General features: G+C 48.6%; 1 protein-coding gene across 3 annotated transcripts in view; it reads right to left on the minus strand.

Annotated features, from left to right (window-relative positions):
• Window positions 1-24,516, minus strand: part of LOC123999485 (paralemmin-2-like) — a 253,939-nt gene that overhangs the window by 21,670 nt on the left and 207,753 nt on the right. Inside the window, exon 1 of one of the 3 annotated variants that reach the window (XM_046305341.1) lies at window positions 2,040-2,190. The exons of the other annotated variants lie outside the window; for them this stretch is intronic. Within the exon in view, the coding sequence (XP_046161297.1) occupies window positions 2,040-2,147 (108 nt within the window). The 5' untranslated portion in view covers window positions 2,148-2,190. Of the gene's footprint in view, window positions 1-2,039; window positions 2,191-24,516 lie in introns of those variants that run through there. 3 annotated transcript variants of the gene reach the window in all.

The raw sequence follows: 24,516 nt of genomic DNA on the forward strand, positions 1-24,516 counted from the left end.
GGAATGTCTCACCAGTCTAGAATCTGGAATGTCTTACCAGTCTAGAATCTGGAATGCCTACCAGTCTAGAATCTAGAATGCCTTACTGGTCTAGCCTAGAATCTGGAATGTTTTACCAGTCTAGAATCTGGAATGCCTACCAGTCTAGAATCTAGAATGCCTTACTGGTCTAGCCTAGAATCTGGAATGTCTTACCAGTCTAAAATCTGGAATGCCTACCAGTCTAGAATCTAGAATGCCTTACTGGTCTAGCCTAGAATCTGGAATGCCTTACCAATCTAGAATATGGAATGTCTCACCAGTCTAGAATCTAGAATGCCTTACTGGTCTAGCCTAGAATCTGGAATGCCTTACCAATCTAGAATATGGAATGTCTCACCAGTCTAGAATCTGGTAGGCCTTACGAGTCTAAAATCTAGAATGCCTTACCGGTCTAGCCTAGAATCTGGAATGCCTTACCAATCTAGAATATGGAATGTCTCACCAGTCTATAATCTGGTAGGCCTTACGAGTCTAAAATCTAGAATGCCTTACAGGTCTAGCCTAGAATCTGGAATGCCTTACCAATCTAGAATATGGAATGTCTCACCAGTCTATAATCTGGTAGGCCTTACGAGTCTAAAATCTAGAATGCCTTACAGGTCTAGAACCTGGAATGACTTACTACATTAGAATCTAGCATGTCTAACCATACTATAATCTAGAATGTTTTACCAGTCTAGCCTAAAATCCAGTCTATAATCTGGAATAATTTGCCAGTCTAGAATCTGGAATGGTTTAGCAGTCTAGAATCTGGAATGCCTTACCAGTCTATAATCTAGAATGCTTTACCAGTCTATAATCTAGAATGCCTTACCAATCGAGAATTTGGAATGCCTTACCAGTCTTTAATCTGGGATGCCTTACCCGTCTAGAATATGGAATGCCTTATCAGCCTATAATCTAGAAGGCTTTACCAGTCTATAATCTGGAGGGATTTACCAGTCTAGAATACCTTACCAGTCTAGAATCTGGAATGCTTTACCTGTCTAGAATCTGGAATGCCTTACCAGTCTAGAATCTAGAATGCCTTATCAGTCTAGCATATGGAATGCCGTACCAGTCTAAAATCTGGAATGCTTTACCAGTCTAGAATCTGGAATGCTTTACCAGTCTAGATTCTGGAATGCGTTACCATTCTAGAATCTGGAATGCTTTGCCATTCTAGAATCTGGAATGATTTACCAATCTTGAATGCCTTACCAATCTAGAATCTAGAATGCCTTACAAATCTAGAATCTAGAATGCCTTACCAGTCTAGAATCTAGAATTCCTTACCAATCTAGAATCTAGAATGCCTTACCCGTCTAGAATCTAGAATGCCTTACCAATCTAGAATCTAGAATGCCTTACCAGTCTAGTCTAGAATCTGGAATGCCTTACCAGTCTAGAGTCTAGAATGCTTTACCAATCTAGAGTCTAGAATGCTTTACCAATCTAGAATGCTTTACCAATCTAGAGTCTAGAATGCTTTACCAATCTAGAATGCTTTACCAATCTAGAATGCTTTACCAATCTAGAGTCTAGAATGCTTTACCAATCTAGAATGCTTTACCAATCTAGAATCCAGAATTCCCTACCAGTGTAGTCTAGAATCTGGAAAGCCTTAGGAGTCTAGAACTTGGAATGGCTTACCAGTCTAGATTCTAGAATGCCTTCGGGCTGTTTTCTGGGTACAGGTCTCCCAGAGCGAAGAGGCGAGTGGTTATGTACCTCTGTGTGTTATTCTTCAACACAGTGAGGGACTTCCACAGTAAAACCTTCTTATTGCTTAGATCAGATTCCTCCTCTTCTCTTTTCTCAGACTGAGATACATGGACCAAAATACTCACTACTACAAAGTAACACACAGCGCCCTATATCTCTGCTCCCACCCTTTCCTATCTCTCCTCATGTGTAAGAGACCAGCCAGCTAGCTGCATTTACTTACCCTGTCTAATGTGATCTGTTGTCCTCTCTCCTCATGTGTAAGAGACCAGCCAGCTAGCTGTATTACTTACCCTGTCTATCCATTTCCTCTCTCCCAGAACATTTTTCTCTCCTTTCTCAACTTCTCTCCCCGTCACATTCCTCCCCTGGCCGTGCCTCTCTTCAGGCTGTGATGTCATGGGCGGGCAGACAGAGAGGCACAGGGTCTGGCTAAAAAAGGGAGTGTGTTCCCTCTCTTCTCTCTCCAGAAGCCAGAAACCCCTCCACACACAAACCCCCCTCTGTTTAGAGGAGTGAAACAGCACTCTACTCCCTCCCTCCCTCCCTCCCTCCCTCCCTCCCTCCCTCCCTCCCTCCCTCCCTCCCTCCCTCCCTCCCTCCCTCCCTCCCTCCCTCCCTCCCTCCCTCCCTCCCCCTCCCTCTCCCTCCCTCCCCCTCCCTCCCTCCCTCCCTCCCTCCCTCCCTCCCTCCCTCACCCTCCTTCTGTCCCTCCCCCTCCTTCTCTACCCTCCTTCTCCTCCCTCCTCCCTCCTTCTCCCCCCCCCTCCCTCCCCTCCCTCCCTCCTAGCAGGCTGCGCAGGGCACACTGTCACAGTCTGAGAGCTCACACATGAGCCCCAAATAAGGAGGAAGGGGGAGGGGACATTTTGGGCTAGGACAGTCAACTCAAATACATTTTTCCCTGTCACTAGGAAAGCATCCTGGGCCACTCCTATGGCCAAAATACTTTTGACTGCTGTTTAAATAAATAAACTACTGTATATACAGATGTCAACTGGGCTCCATGGTATCAGACAGGCAAGGTGTGTTTGTTTATCAGTGTTGTGCTGGCTGGTTCATGGGATCAGTAACCAAAGCCTGAGCCTGAGCCTGAGCCTCTCCTCTCCTCTCCTCTCCTCTCCTCTCCTCTCCTCTCCTCTCCTCTCCTCTCCTCTCCTCTCCTCTCCTCTCCTCTCCTCTCCTCTCCTTTCCTCTCCTCTCCTCTCCTCCCCTCCCCTAGGGGCGGGACTATACACTGGCTGATATCTATAAGCTGCACCTTCCCTTTCCCTCCACCCCTGTGCTATGCTACAGAACAGGGACACTTCTATTCTATGTTTAACTCATATTGAAGCAATGAGAAACAACGTGTCTGTTTCAGCAGAGGAGGTCTGTCTCATTGCGGTAGGGTGGAGGCAGCGACATCCATGGTTACAGAATCACAGACTTCCTGCTAGTTAGCAGAACAACAATAGCTTCAGTTAGTTGCTATGTTAAAACAATAGCTTCAGATACTAATTACTGTTTATTTAAAGGGCTTTTAAATAGTTACACTGCTTTAATGGGCTTATAACGTGACTGTTAAAAGGTCTGTTTCATGACAATCATCAAATGTATTCAGTCACACGATTAAAACCACAGTGAAACAACAGTGAATAGTCATAATGTTTTCCCGCTCAGTGGGCATAACCAACTACTGAGCCAGTAAGACCAGTAGGTAACAGCTGCAAAACCAGTAAGGATCAGCCTAAGGTCATGTACACCCAGGGGTCTCTAAGGGAGACTGGGACACCAGCAGGGAACCTTATCCCCCGGTTCTGCGGAACACAGGACACTAAATGACCAGACTTTCTCTTATTGACACCATACAACATGGCCTAGATAGAGGAACATAGAACAGCTGACACCACCTGTAACCATGGAGAAAGAACCACCTGTAACCATGGAGAAAGAACCACCTGTAACCATGGAGAAAGAACCACCTGGAGCCATGGAGAAAGAACCACCTGGAGCCATGGAGAAAGAACTACCTGGAGCCATGGAGAAAGAACCACCTGGAGCCATGGAGAAAGAACCACCTGTAACCATGGAGAAAGAACTACCTGGAGCCATGGAGAAAGAACCACCTGGAGCCATGGAGAAAAAACCACCTGTAACCATGGAGAAAGAACCACCTGTAACCATGGAGAAAGAACCACCTGTAACCATGGAGAAAGAACCACCTGGAGCCATGGAGAAAGAACTACCTGGAGCCATGGAGAAAGAACCACCTGTAACCATGGAGAAAGAACTACCTGGAGCCATGGAGAAAGAACCACCTGTAACCATGGAGAAAGAACCACCTGTAACCATGGAGAAAGAACCACCTGTAACCATGGAGAAAGAACCACCTGTAACCATGGAGAAAGAACCACCTGTAACCATGGAGATAGAACTACCTGGAGCCATGGAGAAAGAACCACCTGTAACCATGGAGAAAGAACCACCTGTAACCATGGAGAAAGAACCACCTGGAGCCATGGAGAATGAACCACCTGTAACCATGGAGAAAGAACCACCTGTAACCATGGAGAAAGAACCACCTGTAACCATGGAGAAAGAACCACCTGTAACCATGGAGAAAGAACTACCTGGAGCCATGGAGAAAGAACCACCTGTAACCATGGAGAAAGAACCACCTGGAGCCATGGAGAATGAACCACCTGTAACCATGGAGAAAGAACCACCTGGAGCCATGGAGAAAGAACCACCTGTAACCATGGAGAAAGAACCACCTGTAACCATGGAGAAAGAACCACCTGGAGCCATGGAGAATGAACCACCTGTAACCATGGAGAAAGAACCAGTGGAGGGGCTGGAGAGGTGGGGGGAGGGAGTTGGAGGGGTTGGAGAGCTGGAGGGGCTGGAGAGGTGGAGGAAGGGGGCTGGAGGGGCTGGAGAGGTGGAGGGAGGGGGCTGGAGGGGGCTGGAGAGGTGGAGGGGGAGGGGGCTGGAGGGGCTGGAGGGGCTGGAGGGGCAGGAGGGGGAGGTGGAGGGGCTGGAGAAGTGGAGGGAGGGAGGTGGAGGGGAGGGGAGTGGAGGAGAGCTGGAGGGAGGGAGAGGGGAGGGAGGGAGAGGTGGAGGGAGGGAGAGGTGGAGGGGCAGGAGAGGTGGAGGGAGGGAGGTGGAGCAGCAGGAGAGCTGGAGGGAGGGAGAGGTGGAGGGAGGGAGAGGTGGAGGGGCTGGAGAAGTGGAGGGAGGGAGAGGTGGAGGGAGGGAGAGGTGGAGGGGCAGGGGAGGTGGAGTGGCAGGAGAGCTGGAGGGAGGGAGAGGGGAGGGAGGGAGAGGTGGAGGGAGGGAGAGGTGGAGGGGCAGGAGGAGAGGTGGAGGGAGGGAAGTGGAGCAGCAGGAGAGCTGGAGGGAGGGAGAGATGGAGGGAGGGAGGAGGTGGAGGGGCTGGAGAAGTGGAGGGAGGGAGAGGTGGAGGGAGGGGAGGTGGAGGGGCTGGAGGGAAGTGGAGGGAGGGAGAGGGATGGAGGGAGGGAGGTGGAGGGGCAGGAGAGCTGGAGGGAGGGAGGGAGAGGTGGAGGGAGGGAGGTGGGAGGTGGAGGGAGGAGGTGGCTGGAGGGAGGGAGGGAGGGGAGGGAGGAGAGGTGGAGGGAGGGAGGGAGGGAGAGGTGGAGAGGTGGAGGGAGGGAGAGGTGGAGGGAGGGAGAGGGGAGGGGCAGGGAGGGAGGTGGAGGGGCAGGAGAGGTGGAGTGGCAGGAGAGATGGAGGGGCTGGAGAGGTGGAGGGAGGGGGCTGGAGGGGCTGGAGAGCTGGAGGGGCTGGAGAGGTGGAGGGAGGGAGAGGGGCTGGAGGGGCTGGAGAGGTGGAGGGAGGGAGGTGGAAGGAGGGAGGTGGAGGGAGGGAGGGGAGGTGGAGGGAGGGAGGTGGAGGAAGGGAGGTGGAGGGAGGGAGGGTGTGAGGGAGGGAGGGAGGGAGGGAGGTGGATGGAGGGAGGGAGGGAGGGAGGTGGAGGGGCTGGAGAGGTGGAGGGAGGGAGGTGGAAGGAGGGAGGGAGGTGGAGGGAGGGAGGGAGGTGGAGGGAGGGAGGGAGGTGGACGGGCAGGAGGGCTGGAGAGTGGAGGGAAGAAGATGGAGGGAGGGAGGGGAGGTGGAGGGAGTGGAGGTGGGAGGAGCTGGAGAGGTGGAGGGAGGAAGGTGGAAGGGGCTGGAGAGGTGGAGGGAGGGAGGTGGAGTGGCAGGAGAGGTGGAGGGAGGGAGGTGGAGGGTTTGGAGAGGTGGAGAGAGGGAGAGGGGAGGGAGGGAGAGGTGGAGGGAGGGAGGTGGAGGGAGGGAGGTGGAGTGGCAGGGGCTGGAGGTGTGGAGGGAGGGAGGTGGAGGGAGGGAGGTGGAGGGAGGGAGGTGGAAGGAGGGGAAGATGGGAGGTGGAGGGAGGGCAGGAGGAGATGGAGGGAGGAAGATGGAGGTGGAGGGAGGGACGTGGAAGGAGGGAGGTGGGAGGGAGGGAGGGAGGTGGAGGGGCTGGAGAGGTGTGGAGGGAGGGAGGTGGAGGGGCTGGAGGGAGGTGTAGGGAGGGAGGTGGAGGGGCTGGAGAGGTGGAGGGAGGGAGGTGGAGTGGCAGGAGAGGTGGAGGGAGGGAGGTGGAGGGTTAGGAGAGGTGGAGAGAGGGAGGGGAGGGAGGGAGAGGTGGGGAGGGAGGTGGAGGGAGGGAGGTGGAGGGGCAGGAGAGCTGGAGGGGCAGGGAGAGCTGGAGATGGAGGGAGGAGAGGGAGGGGGAGGGAGGTGGAGGTGGAGGGAGGGAGGTGGAGGGAGGGAGGTGGAGTGGAGGAGGTGGGTGGAGGGAGGGAGGGAGTGGAGGGAGGGAGAGTGGAGGGAGGGAGAGGTGGAGTGGCAGGAGAGATGGAGGGGCTGTAGAGGTGGAGGGGGGGAGTGGGAGGGAGGGGGCTGGAGGGGCTGGAGAGCTGGAGGGGCTGGAGAGGTGGAGGGAGGGGGCTGGAGGGGCTGGAGAGGTGGAGGGAGGGAGGTGGAAGGAGGGAGGGAGGGAGGTGGAAGGAGGAAGGGAGGTGGAGGGAGGGAGGTGGAGGGAGGGAGGGAGATGGAGGAAGGGAGGTGGAGGGAGGGAGGGAGGGAGGGAGGGTGTGAGGGAGGGAGGTGGATGGAGGGAGGGAGGTGGAGGGGCTGGAGAGATGGAGGGAGGGAGGTGGAAGGAGGGAGGGAGGTGGAGGGAGGGAGGGGAGGTGGAGGGGCAGGAGACGTGGAGGGAGGAAGATGGAGGGAGGCTGGAGGTGGAGGGAGGGAGGTGGAGGAGCTGGAGAGGTGGAGGGAGGAAGGTGAAGGGGCAGGAGAGATGGAGGGAGGGAGGTGGAGGGAGGGAGGTGGAAGGAGGGAGGTGGAAGGGCAGGAGAGGTGGAGGGAGGAAGATGGAGAGAGGGAGGTGGAAGGAGGGAGGTGGAAGGAGGGAGGTGGAGGGAGGGAGGGAGGTGGAGGGGCTGGAGAGGTGTAGGGAGGGAGGTGGAGGGTTAGGAGAGGTGGAAGGAGGGAGATGGAGGGGCAGGAGAGGTGGAGGGGCAGGAGAGGTGGAGGGGCAGGAGAGGTGGAGGGAGGTGTGTTTGTGGGAGGAATCATGGGTTCTGTCAGGTGACCTCTGCTCCGTTCCACAGCTAACTAGCTAACTAGTACACTGAACAACAATATAAACGCAGCATGTTAAGTGTTGGTCTCATGTTTCATGAGCTGAAATACAAGATCCCAGAACATTTTCCACACGCACAAAAAGCTGACTTCTCTAAAATGTTGTGCACAAATTAGTTTCTATCCCTGTTAGTGAACATTTATGCTTTGCCAAGATAATCCATCCACCTAACAGGTGTGGCATATCAATAAGTTGACTAAACAGCATGATCATTACACAGGTGCACCTTCTGCTGGGGACAATTTAAGGCCACTCTGAAATGTGCAGTTTTGTCACACAACACAACTCCACAGATGTCTCAAGTTTTGCAATTGGCATGAATGTCAACCAGAGATGTTGGCAGAGAATTGAATGGTCATTTCTCTAACATAAACCGCCTCCAATGTCGTTTTAGAGAATTGAATGGTAATTTCTCTCTAACATAAACCGCCTCCAATGTCGTTTTAGAGAATTAGGCAGTACGTCCCAACCGTCCTCGCCCTCAGTATACAAATAAGAGTTACTCAGGGATAATAATACCGTATCTCCCGTGTGTTCTAGCCAGTTTCCCATGATTCTTCACTGTTAAGACTCAACTGAAGAGGAAAGTTACATATGTTGTTTCAGAGTGGAACCACCAGAGAACAATTTGTAAGTCGCTCTGGATAAGAGCGTCTGCTAAATGACTTAAATGTAAATGTAAAACACTATTTAAAACTGAAGGCTGTTTTTATGAACTAAAAAAATATGCGGTAATTTTTAATATATATATATTTTTTTGCAAGTCACAGTAACCCAGTGACACTAAAGCCTCTGTTCTCTCTCTCTCACATACACAAACACACACACACACACACACACACACACACACACACACACACACACACACACACACACACACACGCACACACACACGCACACGCACACGCACAAAACACAAAACTATAAGGAATACACGGCAGGCTATTATGATTGTACTCTGTTGTACTTCTTGCTCCAGTAATGAAAGAGAGAAGATTAACTCAATCATATTATATAATGTATAATTTATAAACTGGGGGGCTTGATCCCTGAACGCTGATTGAGTTATATCCCCACAGCATGATGCTGCCACCACAATGCTTCACCGTAGAGATGGTGCCAGGTTTTCTCCAGACATAAGGCTTGGCATTCAGTCCAAAAAATTAAATCTTGGTTTCATCAGACCAGAGAATGTTTAGGTGCCTTTTGGCAAACTCCAAGCGGGCTGTGAAGTGCCTTTTACTGAGGAGTGGCTTCCGTCTGTCCATTCTACCATAAAGGCCTGATTGGTGGAATGCTGCAGAGATGCTAGTCCTTCTGGAAGGTTCTCCCATCTTCACAGAGGAACTCTGGAGCTCTGACCATCAGGTTCTTGGCATCCTCCATCATCAAGAGTCCTATGGAACCCTATTCCCTATATAGTGCACTACTTTAGACCAGAGCCCTATGGAACCCTATTCCCTATATAGTGCACTACTTTAGACCAGAGCCCTATGGAACCCTATTCCCTATATAGTGCACTACTTTAGACCAGAGCCCTATGGAACCCTATTCCCTATATAGTGCACTACTTTAGACCAGAGCCCTGTGGAACCCCCTAGTGCACTACTTTAGACCAGAGCCCTATGGAACCCTATTCCTATATAGTGCACTACTTTAGACCAGAGCCCTATGGAACCCTATAGTGCACTACTTTAGACCAGAGCCCTATGGAACCCTATTCCCTATATAGTGCACTACTTTAGACCAGAGCCCTATGGAACCCTATTCCCTATTCCCTATATAGTGCACTACTTTAGACCAGAGCCCTATGGAACCCTATTCCCTATATAGTGCACTACTTCAGACCAGAGCCCTATGGAACCCTATTCCCTATATAGTGCACTACTTCAGACCAGAGCCCTATGGAACCCTATTCCCTATATAGTGCACTACTTCAGACCAGAGCCCTATGGAACCCTATTCCCTATATAGTGCACTACTTCAGACCAGAGCCCTATGGAACCCTATTCCCTATATAGTGCACTACTTTAGACCAGAGCCCTATGGAACCCTATCCCCTATATAGTGCACTACTTTTGACCAGAGTCCTATGGAACCCTATTCCTTATATTTTTGTAATATTTATTTTACCTTTATTTAACTAGGCATGTCAGTTAAGAACAAATTCTTATTTTCAATGACGGCCTAGGAACAGTGGGCTAACTGCCTGTTCAGGGGTAGAATGACAGATTAGTACCTTGTCAGCTCGGGGGTTTGAACTTGCAACCTTTCGGTTACTAGTCCAACGCTCTAACCACTAGGCTACCCTGTCGCCTCTACACTCTAACCACTAGGCTACCCTGTCGCCTCTACACTCTAACCACTAGGCTACCTGCCACCTCTACACTCTAACCACTAGGCTACCTGTCGCCTCTACACTCTAACCACTAGGCTACCTGCCACCTCTACACTCTAACCACTAGGCTACCCTGTCGCCTCTACACTCTAACCACTAGGCTACCTGCCACCTCTACACTCTAACCACTAGGCTACCTGTCGCCTCTACACTCTAACCACTAGGCTACCTGTCGCCTCTACACTCTAACCACTAGGCTACCCTGCCACCCCTATAGTGCACTACTAAGGTTAGGGCCGAAAGGACTCTCATCAAAATGAATGGGATGTACCCAAGTCTCTATTCTGCTGTCCTGTCTTCCCAGCTCCTCTGTCTGGTCTATAAACATATGACTAACTTGATGCTGTTTTTAACACTGTGAATCACACTGACCAACACAGAGAGATGGGACATCAGACACTACGGTTAAACAAAGATGACCCAGTTAACTTTATAAAATGGGTAGTTTGAATCCTGGATGCTAATTGGCTGAAACAGTATTTTAGTGGTATGTACAGTATAGCAGCCATATGCAGATTTTTCAAAATGACGGTACAGTTATCTCCACATTACAAAGAGGATATAATTGACAATTTAGGTACCTTCACATTATGAAGAGAATACAATTGACATCCATGGTAACACATGGAGTGTGACGATTGGCTAAGATAACAGAAATAGAATTTTCTCCCATGGGGACACTCAAACTGGCCGCTAGTCCACTCATAATGACATAATTGACCTCAATGGGGACATCCGTTCTAATTCCATGATGAAGAAAAGAGGCCACATCGTATCACATGAAGCCACAGACAGACATGAACCTCTCACTAGCAGGGCCTTGGGCTCCGTCACAATCCCCAGTAACACAGTTTCTTCTTCCTAGAACCAGCCACAGATGGGCATCAACTGAACACGTGACACCAAAAGAACATGAGCTTCCACCACTGCTTACCACCCCAAGACCAGATCCCATCCGACTGACTTGTTTCAGTTGTCATGATGTTGGCTTTACAGCCAGACCTGGATTCAAATACTATTAGAAATCTTTCAAATACTTTGATTGTTTACTCTAGGCTGCCTGTAGTGGCAGATGGACAGGTTTACTCTAGGCTGCCTGTAGTGGCAGATGGACAGGTTTACTCTAGGCTGCCTGTACTGGCAGATGGACAGGTTTACTCTAGGCTGCCTGTAGTGGCAGATGGACAGGTTTACTCTAGGCTGCCTGTACTGGCAGATGGACAGGTTTACTCTAGGCTGCCTGTAGTGGCAGATGGACAGGTTTACTCTAGGCTGCCTGTAGTGGCAGATGGACAGGTTTACTCTAGGCTGCCTGTACTGGCAGATGGACAGGTTTACTCTAGGCTGCCTGTACTGGCAGATGGACAGGTTTACTCTAGGCTGCCTGTACTGGCAGATGGACAGGTTTACTCTAGGCTGCCTGTACTGGCAGATGGACAGGTTTACTCTAGGCTGCCTGTACTGGCAGATGGACAGGTTTACTCTAGGCTGCCTGTACTGGCAGATGGACAGGTTTACTCTAGGCTGCCTGTACTGGCAGATGGACAGGTTTACTCTAGGCTGCCTGTACTGGCAGATGGACAGGTTTACTCTAGGCTGCCTGTACTGGCAGATGGACAGGTTTACTCTAGGCTGCCTGTAGTGGCAGATGGACAGGTTTACTCTAGGCTGCCTGTAGTGGCAGATGGACAGGTTTACTCTAGGCTGCCTGTAGTGGCAGATGGACAGGTTTACTCTAGGCTGCCTGTAGTGGCAGATGGACAGGTTTACTCTAGGCTGCCTGTAGTGGCAGATGGACAGGTTTACTCTAGGCTGCCTGTAGTGGCAGATGGACAGGTTTACTCTAGGCTGCCTGTAGTGGCAGATGGACAGGTTTACTCTAGGCTGCCTGTAGTGGCAGATGGACAGGTTTACTCTAGGCTGCCTGTAGTGGCAGATGGACAGGTTTACTCTAGGCTGCCTGTACTGGCAGATGGACAGGTTTACTCTAGGCTGCCTGTACTGGCAGATGGACAGGTTTACTCTAGGCTGCCTGTAGTGGCAGATGGACAGGTTTACTCTAGGCTGCCTGTACTGGCAGATGGACAGGTTTACTCTAGGCTGCCTGTACTGGCAGATGGACAGGTTTACTCTAGGCTGCCTGTACTGGCAGATGGACAGGTTTACTCTAGGCTGCCTGTACTGGCAGATGGACAGGTTTACTCTAGGCTGCCTGTACTGGCAGATGGACAGGTTTACTCTAGGCTGCCTGTACTGGCAGATGGACAGGTTTACTCTAGGCTGCCTGTACTGGCAGATGGACAGGTTTACTCTAGGCTGCCTGTACTGGCAGATGGACAGGTTTACTCTAGGCTGCCTGTACTGGCAGATGGACAGGTTTACTCTAGGCTGCCTGTACTGGCAGATGGACAGGTTTACTCTAGGCTGCCTGTACTGGCAGATGGACAGGTTTACTCTAGGCTGCCTGTACTGGCAGATGGACAGGTTTACTCTAGGCTGCCTGTACTGGCAGATGGACAGGTTTACTCTAGGCTGCCTGTAGGCTGTGGCAGATGGACAGGTTTACTCTAGGCTGCCTGTAGTGGCAGATGGACAGGTTTACTCTAGGCTGCCTGTACTGGCAGATGGACAGGTTTACTCTAGGCTGCCTGTAGTGGCAGATGGACAGGTTTACTCTAGGCTGCCTGTACTGGCAGATGGACAGGTTTACTCTAGGCTGCCTGTAGTGGCAGATGGACAGGTTTACTCTAGGCTGCCTGTACTGGCAGATGGACAGGTTTACTCTAGGCTGCCTGTACTGGCAGATGGACAGGTTTACAGATCTAGGCTGCCTGTACTGGCAGATGGACAGGTTTACTCTAGGCTGCCTGTACTGGCAGATGGACAGGTTTACTCTAGGCTGCCTGTACTGGCAGATGGACAGGTTTACTCTAGGCTGCCTGTACTGGCAGATGGACAGGTTTACTCTAGGCTGCCTGTAGGCTGCCTGGCAGATGGACAGGTTTACTCTAGGCTGCCTGTACTGGCAGATGGACAGGTTTACTCTAGGCTGCCTGTACTGGCAGATGGACAGGTTTACTCTAGGCTGCCTGTACTGGCAGATGGACAGGTTTACTCTAGGCTGCCTGTACTGGCAGATGGACAGGTTTACTCTAGGCTGCCTGTACTGGCAGATGGACAGGTTTACTCTAGGCTGCCTGTACTGGCAGATGGACAGGTTTACTCTAGGCTGCCTGTAGTGGCAGATGGACAGGTTTACTCTAGGCTGCCTGTACTGGCAGATGGACAGGTTTACTCTAGGCTGCCTGTACTGGCAGATGGACAGGTTTACTCTAGGCTGCCTGTACTGGCAGATGGACAGGTTTACTCTAGGCTGCCTGTACTGGCAGATGGACAGGTTTACTCTAGGCTGCCTGTACTGGCAGATGGACAGGTTTACTCTAGGCTGCCTGTACTGGCAGATGGACAGGTTTACTCTAGGCTGCCTGTACTGGCAGATGGACAGGTTTACTCTAGGCTGCCTGTACTGGCAGATGGACAGGTTTACTCTAGGCTGCCTGTACTGGCAGATGGACAGGTTTACTCTAGGCTGCCTGTAGTGGCAGATGGACAGGTTTACTCTAGGCTGCCTGTACTGGCAGATGGACAGGTTTACTCTAGGCTGCCTGTAGGCTGCCTGGCAGATGGACAGGTTTACTCTAGGCTGCCTGTACTGGCAGATGGACAGGTTTACTCTAGGCTGCCTGTACTGGCAGATGGACAGGTTTACTCTAGGCTGCCTGTACTGGCAGATGGACAGGTTTACTCTAGGCTGCCTGTAGTGGCAGATGGACAGGTTTACTCTAGGCTGCCTGTAGTGGCAGATGGACAGGTTTACTCTAGGTTGCCTGTACTGGCAGATGGACAGGTTTACTCTAGGCTGCCTGTAGTGGCAGATGGACAGGTTTATAGCCATTTGGAGAATATTGTATTGGTTCATTAATTAAGCCACACAAACTCAATCAAGAACAGATCAAGTATTTTTAAATGATTTCATGTAGTATTTGAAAGCAGGTCTGCTCCACCTTCACCTAACCTCAACCCTCCTGTCCCTCTCCTCCTACCTTCAACAGTCATATTAGGACAATAGGGATTACATAACATGTTTTCTGAGAAGAGCAGGGTGAGGTTTGCAGGAAGACATAAAAGATAGCTGTGTTCCTGTCGACTGTTCGTCCTGAGCCCTCATCCCCCCCCATTCCCCGTCACCCCCCACATTCCCCGTCACCCCCCCCATTCCCCGTCATTCCCCGTCCCCCCATTCCCCGTCACCCCCCTTTCCCCGTCACCCCCTCCGCCACCTCACCCCGCACATCCTCATATCCTCCCCAGACAACTGGAGAGGAAGGGAAGCTCAGGTTTGAAGGAAAATTGAACTGACTGACAAAGATGCCAGGTTTACAGGGATGGTTCCTCCTCCAGTTACTAGGTTTAAAGGGATGGCTCCTCCTCCAGTTACTAGGTTTAAAGGGATGGCTCCTCCTCCAGTTACTAGGTTTAAAGGGATGGCTCCTCCTCCAGTTACTAGGTTTAAAGGGATGGCTCCTCCTCCAGTTACTAGGTTTAAAGGGATGGCTCCTCCTCCAGTTACTAGGTTTAAAGGGATGGCTCCTCCTCCTGTTACTAGGTTTAAAGGGATGGCTCCTCCTCCAGTTACTAGGTTTAAAGGGATGGCTCCTCCTCCAGTTACTAGGTTTAAAGGGATGGCTCCTCCTCCAGTTACTAGTTTTAAAGGGATGGCTCTTCCTCCTGTTACTAGGTTTAAAGGGATGGCTCCTCCTCCTGTTACTAGGTTTAAAGGGATGGCTCCTCCTCCAGTTACTAGCTTTAAAGGGATGGCTCCTCCTCCAGTTACTAGGTTTAAAGGGATGGCTCCTCCTCCAGTTACTAGGTTTAAAGGGATGGCTCCTCCTCCTGTTACTAGGTTTAAAGGGATGGCTCCTCCTCCTGTTACTAGGTTTAAAGGGATGGCTCCTCCTCCTGTTACTAGGTTTAAAGGGATGGCTCCTCCTCCTGTTACTAGGTTTAAAGGGATGGCTCCTCCTCCTGTTACTAGGTTTAAAGGGATGGCTCCTCCTCCAGTTACTAGGTTTAAAGGGATGGCTCCTCCTCCAGTTACTAGGTTTAAAGGGATGGCTCCTCCTCCAGTTACTAGGTTTAAAGGGATGGCTCCTCCTCCTGTTACTAGGTTTAAAGGGATGGCTCCTCCTCCAGTTACTAGGTTTAAAGGGATGGCTCCTCCTCCAGTTACTAGGTTTAAAGGGATGGCTCCTCCTCCTGTTACTAGATTTAAAGGGATGGCTCCTCCTCCTGTTACTAGATTTAAAGGGGTGGCTCCTCCTCCAGTTACTAGGTTTAAAGGGATGGCTCCTCCTCCTGTTACTAGATTTAAAGGGATGGCTCCTCCTCCTGTTACTAGATTTAAAGGGATGGCTCCTGCTCCTGTTACTAGCTTTAAAGTGATGGCTCCTCCTCCTGTTACTAGATTTAAAGGGATGGCTCCTCCCCCAGTTACTAGGTTTAAAGGGATGCTCCTCCTCCTGTTACTAGCTTTAAAGGGATGGCTCCTCCTCCAGTTACTAGCTTTAAAGGGATGCTCCTCCTCCTGTTACTAAATTTAAAGGGATGGTCCTCCTCCAGTTACTAGATTTAAAGGGATGGCTCCTCCTCCTGTTACTAGGTTTAATGGCTCCTCCTCCAGTTACTAGCTTTAAAGGGATGGCTCCTCCTCCTGTTACTAGCTTTAAAGGGATGGCTCCTCCTCCTGTTACTAGCTTTAAAGGGATGGCTCCTCCTCCTGTTACTAAATTTAAAGGGATGGTCCTCCTCCAGTTACTAGCTTTAAAGGGATGGCTCCTCCTCCTGTTACTAGCTTTAAAGGGATGGCTCCTCCTCCTGTTACTAGCTTTAAAGGGATGGCTCCTCCTCCTGTTACTAGCTTTAAAGGGATGGCTCCTCCTCCTGTTACTAGCTTTAAAGGGATGGCTCCTCCTCCTGTTACTAGCTTTAAAGGGATGGCTCCTCCTCCTGTTACTAAATTTAAAGGGATGGTCCTCCTCCAGTTACTAGCTTTAAAGGGATGGCTCCTCCTCCTGTTACTTGCTTTAAAGGGATGGCTCCTCCTCCTGTTACTAGCTTTAAAGGGATGGCTCCTCCTCCAGTTACTAGGTTTAAAGGGATGGCTCCTCCTCCAGTTACTAGCTTTAAAGGGATGGCTCCTCATCCTGTTACAGTGAGAGGAAGCAGTAAAACAGCAGACACCTTCCTATAGCCATTAGCATCCTGTCAGAAACACCTGTTAACCGAGTAGGTTACTAATTGTGTGCTTAGATAATGAGTAACTCAATGTGATGTAGGACAAATCTAGTTGAAATTAGAGCAACAATTGTAATCCCATACAAAATACTTTCAGTTTTATTTAAGCAAGGTATTGCATAACATCCTGCTCTGAGTAAATGGCCAATCCAACTGGAACTGCGCCATCCACATTGGCTCTGTCCTGGGAAACAATGACTATTGATTTCTACAATGTAATTTCCTGAAGGCTTCAAATCTGGATCACAGGACAACAGGCCGCTGGACAAACGGCACCCTATTCTCTATTATAGTGCACTACTTTAGACCAGAGCCCTATGGAACCCTATTCCCTAATTAGTACACTTCTTTAGACCAGAGCCCTATGGAACCCTATTCCCTATGTTGTGCACTACTTTAGACCAGAGCCCTATGGAACCCTATTCCCTAATTAGTACACTTCTTTAGACCAGAGCCCTATGGAACCCTATTCCCTATATAGTGCACTACTTTAGACCAGAGCCCTATGGAACCCTATTCCCTATATAGTGCACTACTTTAGACCAGAGCCCCATGGAACACTATTCCCTATGTTGTGCACTACTTTAGACCAGGACCCTATAGAACCCTATTCCCTACATAGTGCACTACTGGGCCATGGTGAAACGTAGTGCACTATGTAGGGTCAAGGACACAGACAATATCATCATATGGCCATGGGGAGGCAGGTAGCAAAGTGGTTGGAGCGTTGGGCCAGTAACCAACACGTTGCTCGATCGAATCCCCAAGCTGACAAGGTAAAAATCTGTCGTTCTTCCCCTGAACAAGGCAGTTAACCTACTGTTCCCCGGTAGAGCGTCATTGTAAATACGAATTTGTTCTTAACTGACTTGACTAGTTAAATAAAGGTAAAAATAAATAGATGAATGTTACCTACATAGACAGGAGTGCCCATTAACATTACTGTAGAGGTAATCCAATTCTAGACTTGAGCCACAGGTATGTGATGTTACCTTCAGACGCGCTTCCGAAGAAACCACCGAACAGAGAATCCAAAACTAACATTCATTTTACAAACAAAGGTCAAAGGCCATCGATAATCAAATCAAAGGCCATCGATAATCAAATCAAAGGCCATCGATAATCAAATCAAAGGCCATCGATAATCAAATCAAAGGCCATCGATAATCAAATCAAAGGTCATCGATAATCAAATCAAAGGCCATCGATAATCAAATCAAAGGCCATCGATAATCAAATCAAAGGCCATCGATAATCAAATCAAAGGCCATCGATAATCAAATCAAAGGCCATCGATAATCAAATCAAAGGCCATCGATAATCAAATCAAAGGCCATCGATAATCAAATCAAAGGCCATCGATAATCAAAGTTAAAGAGATCAGGTTAAAACGGTACACAAAAGTTATAGTCTAATAGCTGCTTTTTTAGTTCCATGTATTAGCATAGTATAGCGGTAAGTAAAACTGTGAAGTATAACCATACCTGAGTAGATCCATACTGCCATCAACCTGATACCTGAGGTCTAGTTGACCCATGCTGCCATCAACCTGATACCTGAGGTCTAGTTGACCCATACTGCCATCAACCTGATACCTGAGGTCTAGTTGACCCATACTGCCATCAACCTGATACCTGAGGCCTAGTAGATCCATACTGCCATCAACCTGATACCTGAGGTCTAGTTGACCCATACTGCCATCAACCTGATACCTGAGGCCTAGTAGATCCATACTGCCATCAACCTGATACCTGAGGTCTAGTTGACCCATACTGCCATCAACCTGATACCTGAGGTCTAGTTGACCCATACTGCCATCAACCTGATACCTGAGGCCTAGTAGATCCATACTGCCATCAACCTGATACCTGAGGTCTAGTTGATCCATACTGCCATAAACCTAGACACTGTTATACTGTATTATAACACATTAACAATACCATGGTGATAGACTCTGTTCTACTGTATTACAACACATTAACATGGTGATAGACTCTGTTCTACTGTATTACAACACATTACCATGGTGATAGACTCTGTTCTACTGTATTACAACACATTAACATGGTGATAGACTCTGTTCTACTGTATTACAACACATTACCATGGTGATAGACTCTGTTCTACTGTATTACAAAACATTACCATGGTGATAGACTCTGTTCTACTGTATTACAACATTACCATGGTGATAGACCCTGTTCTACTGTATTACAACACATTAACATTACCATGGTGATAGACCCTGTTCTACTGTATTATAACACATTAACATTACCATGGTGATAGACCCTGTTCTACTGTATTACAACACATTAACATTACCATGGTGATAGACCCTGTTCTACTGTATTACAACACATTAACATTACCATGGTGATAGACCCTGTTCTACTGTATTATAACACATTAACATTACCATGGTGATAGACTCTGTTCTACTGTATTAGAACACATTAATATTACCATGGTGATAGACCCTGTTCTACTGTATTACAACACATTAACATTACCATGGTGATAGACTCTGTACTACTGTATTACAACACATTAAGATTACCATGGTGATAGACCCAGTTCTACTGTATTACAACATTACCATGGTGATAGACTCTGTTCTACTGTATTATGTATGTATGGAGCTGTGGAGTCAGTGAGAGACTAACTCATTCACCGTGGACTGTCTGTGTCTTGGAGCTGTGGAGTCCGTGAGAGACTAACTCATTCACCGTGGACTGTCTGTGTCATTGAGGGACTAACAGACAGTCTGCCACTCATTCACTATATCTGCATCCCAGATAGCACTGGGCTCTGGTCTAAAGTAGTGCACTATATAGGGAATAGGGTTTATAGTGGCTCTGATATATTTAATATTTGCACTATTATTAGGGAATATGGTTCCATAGGGCTCTGGTCTAAAGTAGTGCACTATATAGGGAATAGGGTCCCATAGGGCTCTGGTCTAAAGTAGTGCACTATATAGGGAATAGGGTTCCATAGGGCTCTGGTCTAAAGTAGTGCACTATATAGGGAATAGGGTTCCATAGGGCTCTGGTCTAAAGTAGTGCACTATATAGGGAATAGGGTCCCATAGGGCTCTGGTCTAAAGTAGTGCACTATATAGGGAATAGGGTTCCATAGGGCTCTGGTCTAAAGTAGTGCACTATATAGGGAATAGGGTTCCATAGGGCTCAGGTCTAAAGTAGTGCATCTATAGGGAATAGGGTCCCATAGGGCTCTGGTCTAAAGTAGTGCACTTATATGAGGTTGAATAGGGTCCATAGGGCTCTGGTCTAAAGTAGTGCACTATATATAGGGAATAGGGTCCATAGGGCTCTGGTCTTAAAGTAGTGCACTACTGTTCCATATGGGAATAGGGTCCATAGGGCTCTGCTGTTGCACTGAATATAGGGAATAGGGTTCCATAGGGCTCTGGTTAAAGTAGTGCAGGTTATTTTAGGGAATAGGGTCCATAGGGCTCTGGTCTAAAGTAGTGCACTATATATAGGGAATAGGGTCCCATAGGGCTCTGGTCTAAAGTAGTGCACTATATATAGGGAATAGGGTCCCATAGGGCTCTGGTCTAAAGTAGTGCACTATATATAGGGAATAGGGTCCATAGGGCTCTGGTCTAAAGTAGTGCACTATATATAGGGAATAGGGTCCCATAGGGCTCTGGTCTAAAGTATTGCACACATTAACATTAGGGAATAGGGTCCCATAGGGCTCTGGTCTAAAGTAGTGCACTATATATATGGGAATAGGGTCCCATAGCTCTGGTCTAAAGTAGTAGAACACTATATATAGGGAATAGGGTCCCATGGGGCTCTGGTCTAAAGTAGTGCACTATATATAGGGAATATGGTGATAGGCTCTGTACTAAAGTAGTGCACTATATATAGGGAATAGGGTCCATAGGGCTCTGGTCTAAAGTAGTGCACTATATATAGGGAATAGGGTCCCATAGGGCTCTGGTCTAAAGTAGTGCCCTATATATAGGGAATAGGGTCCCATAGGGCTCTGGTCTAAAGTAGTGCACTATATATAGGGAATAGGGTCCCATAGGGCTCTGGTCTAAAGTAGTGCACTATATATAGGGAATAGGGTCCCATAGGGCTCTGGTCTAAAGTAGTGCACTATATAGGGAATAGGGTTCCATAGGGCTCTGGTCTAAAGTAGTGCACTATATATAGGGAATAGGGTTCCATAGGGCTCTGGTCTAAAGTAGTGCACTATATAGGGAATAGGGTTCCATAGGGCTCTGGTCTAAAGTAGTGCACTATATAGGGAATAGGCTTCCATAGGGCTCTGGTCTAAAGTAGTGCACTATATATAGGGAATAGGGTCCCATAGGGCTCTGGTCTAAAGTAGTGCACTATATATAGGGAATAGGGTTCCATAGGGCTCTGGTCTAAAGTAGTGCACTATATATAGGGAATAGGGTTCCATAGGGCTCTGGTCTAAAGTAGTGTACTATATAGGGAATAGGGTTCCATAGGGCTCTGGTCTAAAGTAGTGCACTATATAGGGAATAGGGTTCCATAGGGCTCTGGTCTAAAGTAGTGCACTATATAGGGAATAGGGTTCCATAGGGCTCTGCTCTAAAGTAGTGCACTATATAGGGAATAGGGTTCCATAGGGCTCTGGTCTAAAGTAGTGCACTATATAGGGAATAGGCTTCCATAGGGCTCTGGTCTAAAGTAGTGCACTATATAGGGAATAGGGTTCCATAGGGCTCTGGTCTAAAGTAGTGCACTATATAGGGAATAGGGTTCCATAGGGTTCTGGTCTAAAGTAGTGCACTATATAGGGAATAGGGTTCCATAGGGCTCTGGTCTAAAGTAGTGCACTATATAGGGAATAGGGTCCCATAGGGCTCTGGTCTAAAGTAGTGCACTATATAGGGAATAGGGTTCCATAGGGCTCTGGTCTAAAGTAGTGCACTATATAGGGAATAGGGTTCCATAGGGCTCTGGTCTAAAGTAGTGCACTATATAGGGAATAGGGTCCCATAGGGCTCTGGTCTAAAGTAGTGCACTATATATAGGGAATAGGGTTCCATAGGGCTCTGGTCTAAAGTAGTGCACTATATAGGGAATAGGGTTCCATAGGGCTCTGGTCTAAAGTAGTGCACTATATAGGGAATAGGGTTCCATAGGGTTCTGGTCTAAAGTAGTGCACTATATAGGGAATAGGGTTCCATAGGGCTCTGGTCTAAAGTAGTGCACTATATAGGGAATAGGGTTCCATAGGGCTCTGGTCTAAAGTAGTGCACTATATAGGGAATAGGGTACCATAGGGCTCTGGTCTAAAGTAGTGCACTATATAGGGAATAGGGTTCCATAGGGCTCTGGTCTAAAGTAGTGCACTATATAGGGAATAGGGTTCCATAGGGCTCTGGTCTAAAGTAGTGCACTATATAGGGAATAGGGTTCCATAGGGCTCTGGTCTAAAGTAGTGCACTATATAGGGAATAGGGTTCCATAGGGCTCTGGTCTAAAGTAGTGTACTATATAGGGAATAGGGTTCCATAGGGCTCTGGTCTAAAGTAGTGCACTATATAGGGAATTTGGGGTCCATTCCCATATCTGACACCCAGAGTTTAGGGCTCTGACTGCAACACACACAGCAGTTCCCTCCCTCCCTCCCTCCCTCCCTCCCTCCCTCCCTCCCTCCCTCCCTCCCTCCCTCCCTCCCTCCCTCCCTCCCTCCCTCCCTCCCTCCCTCCCTCCCTCCCTCTCTCAGTCACTGACCACAGTAGGCTACATACAGTGCTGCAGGAGAGAGAGACAGAGAGAGAAACATCTGCAGTCAGTCAGCTAGCTCCGCTGACCTGTTTAGGGCTTCTCTCCATCTCTCCCTCACTTTCTCTCTCTGCTCTCTCTCTCTCTCTCTCTCTCTCTCTCTCTCTCTCTCTCTCTCTCTCTCTCTCTCTCTCTCTCTCTCTCTCTCTCTCTCTCTGCTCTCTCTCTCTCTCTCTCTGCCTCTCTCTCTGCCTCTCTCTCTCTCTCTCTCTCTCTCTCTCTGCCTCTCTCTCTGCCTCTCTCTCTCTCTCTCTCTCTCTCTCTCTCTCTCTCTCTCTCTCTCTCTCTCTCTCTGCCTGTCTCTCTCTCTCTCTCTCTCTCTCTGCCTCTCTCTCTCTCTCTCTCTCTCTCTCTCTCTCTCTCTCTCTCTCTCTCTCTCTCTCTCTTTTGCAGGATGCAGTATCAGGTGTCACGTATCCTTACCACCCCCCGTACAACACTTTTACTAACTAAATGATCACATGACGACCTTTACATGTCATATGAACACATGCGAAGCTGAGGACATACTTACATTGTAATTTTGGACTACATATTAACCACAAACAGGAACTATTGTTAATTAAAGACGAACACAGAGTGATGCATCAATGACTAATAACTAACTTAGGGTTTCCAAAACCTGGTCCTCAGGACCCCAGGGGGTGCCCCCCCCCCCACACACACACACTGTGTCATAAAAACAAACAGAAAAACGTTCACCTTGGGGTTCCAAGGACCAGGTTTGGGTAACACTGCCAACTCATACCTGTTCACTGCATCAGGCATCAAACCCTGATCTGTCTGTGGATTCCAAACGTGCCTTATCGTTTAGATGCTTAAGATACCGGCAATGCTACGGTAGGAAAAAATACTTCTCGGTACACTTCTGTCAACCCGGAGGGAATAATGCGCAACGCTATTGATGCACCCGGTTTACAGTTACCAGTTACCGGTTACCGTTGATATGCAGCAGAACAGATGATCCTCTGAGCTCGAGCTTTGCAGCAGTTATGTCTTGAATGACATTGAGCGGTTTGCCACACGCTTCTTCCCTCTCTCTCTCTCTCTCTGTCTCTCTCTCTCTCTCTCTCTCTCTCTCTCTCTCTCTCTCTCTCTCTCTCTCTCTCTCTCTCTCTCTCTCTCTTCTTCACTAGCTCGGACTGTTGTCTCTCTCGCTCTCCCTCTCCCCCTCTCTCTCTGTTCTACCCGTTTCTCTCAAACCACGCTGTTGAATAATGCAAGTCTAATGCGGTCCACTCCCAAAGGTTTCTCTCCCATTCTAGGGCAATCGGGGACTGATCACAGAGAGAGGCCACAAAATGCGCTCAGCGACGCAGCTCGGGTTACCGCCTGGTTCTCTATTCAACTGTGTAACCATCTTACCACCATCCTGCTTTTGTACCACCTCCCAATAGCACCGGAGCGGAACATGCCCCCCCCCCCGGGGGGATGTTTGAAGGCATTTTTTTGCGGGAACAATAACAAACACAGTACACAGTAGAGTACACAGACGCCTTAGATCAATGACGTTGTGCAACAACAGGCTAACTAACTGGTGATAAGTGAGAGGCACTGGCATAATGCAGTTTCTCTGGACCCCCGCAAGTTCGGAGTTCGCCCCCCCCCCAACCCCACTCCCTAAAAAATAAATGTAATGCTTCAGCCAAGCAGCCACAGAACTAATAGACGACCGATCCCCGTCCATGGTGCTGATATTGCGACATGTCTATGAGGCTGCATATCGAATCGATGTTCGGCTTTCAGTGGCGCCAAGGCATGTTTATTTATTTATTTATTTATTTGTATTTATTTCACCTTTATTTAACCAGGTAGGCCAGTTGAGAACAAGTTCTCATTTACAACTGCGACCTGGTCAAGATAAAGCAAAGCAGTTAGACACAAACAACAACACAGAGTTACACATGGCGTAAAACCAACCTACAGTCAATAACACAATAGAATGTCTATATACAGTGTGTCCACATGAGGTAAGATAAGGGAGGTAAAGGCAATAAATAGGCCATGGTGGTGAAATAATTACAATATAGCAAATAAACACTGGAGTGATAGATGTGCAGAAGATGAATGTGCAAGTAGAGATACTGGGGTGCAAAGGAGCAAAATAAATCAAATAAATAACAGTATGGGGATGAGGTAGTTGATGGGCTATTTACAGATGGGCTACGTACAGGTGCAGTAATCTGTGAGCTGCTCTGACAGCTGATGCTTAAAGCTAGTGAGGGAGATATGAGTCCCCAGCTTCAGTGATTTTTGCAATTAGTTCCAATCATTGGCAGCAGAGAACTGGAAGGAAAGGCGGCCGAAGGAGGAATTGGCTTTGGGGGTGACCAGTGAAATATACCTGCTGGAGAGCGTGCTACGCGTATACATGTAGCCTATAGCTTTGCTTTAGCTAGTGCTTCTACATCTGCATTGCTTGCTGTTTGGGGTTTTAGGCTGGGGGTTTCTGTATAAGCACTTTGTGACATTTGTTGATTTGATTTGTATAAATGTTTATCGGTAAGCCTATTTGGTCATAATGGTCTCATGTTAATAAGCCTAAAATTTCATGA

This window comes from Oncorhynchus gorbuscha, linkage group LG16 (genome assembly GCF_021184085.1).
Source record: "Oncorhynchus gorbuscha isolate QuinsamMale2020 ecotype Even-year linkage group LG16, OgorEven_v1.0, whole genome shotgun sequence".
Classification (NCBI taxonomy): Eukaryota; Metazoa; Chordata; class Actinopteri; order Salmoniformes; family Salmonidae; genus Oncorhynchus; species Oncorhynchus gorbuscha.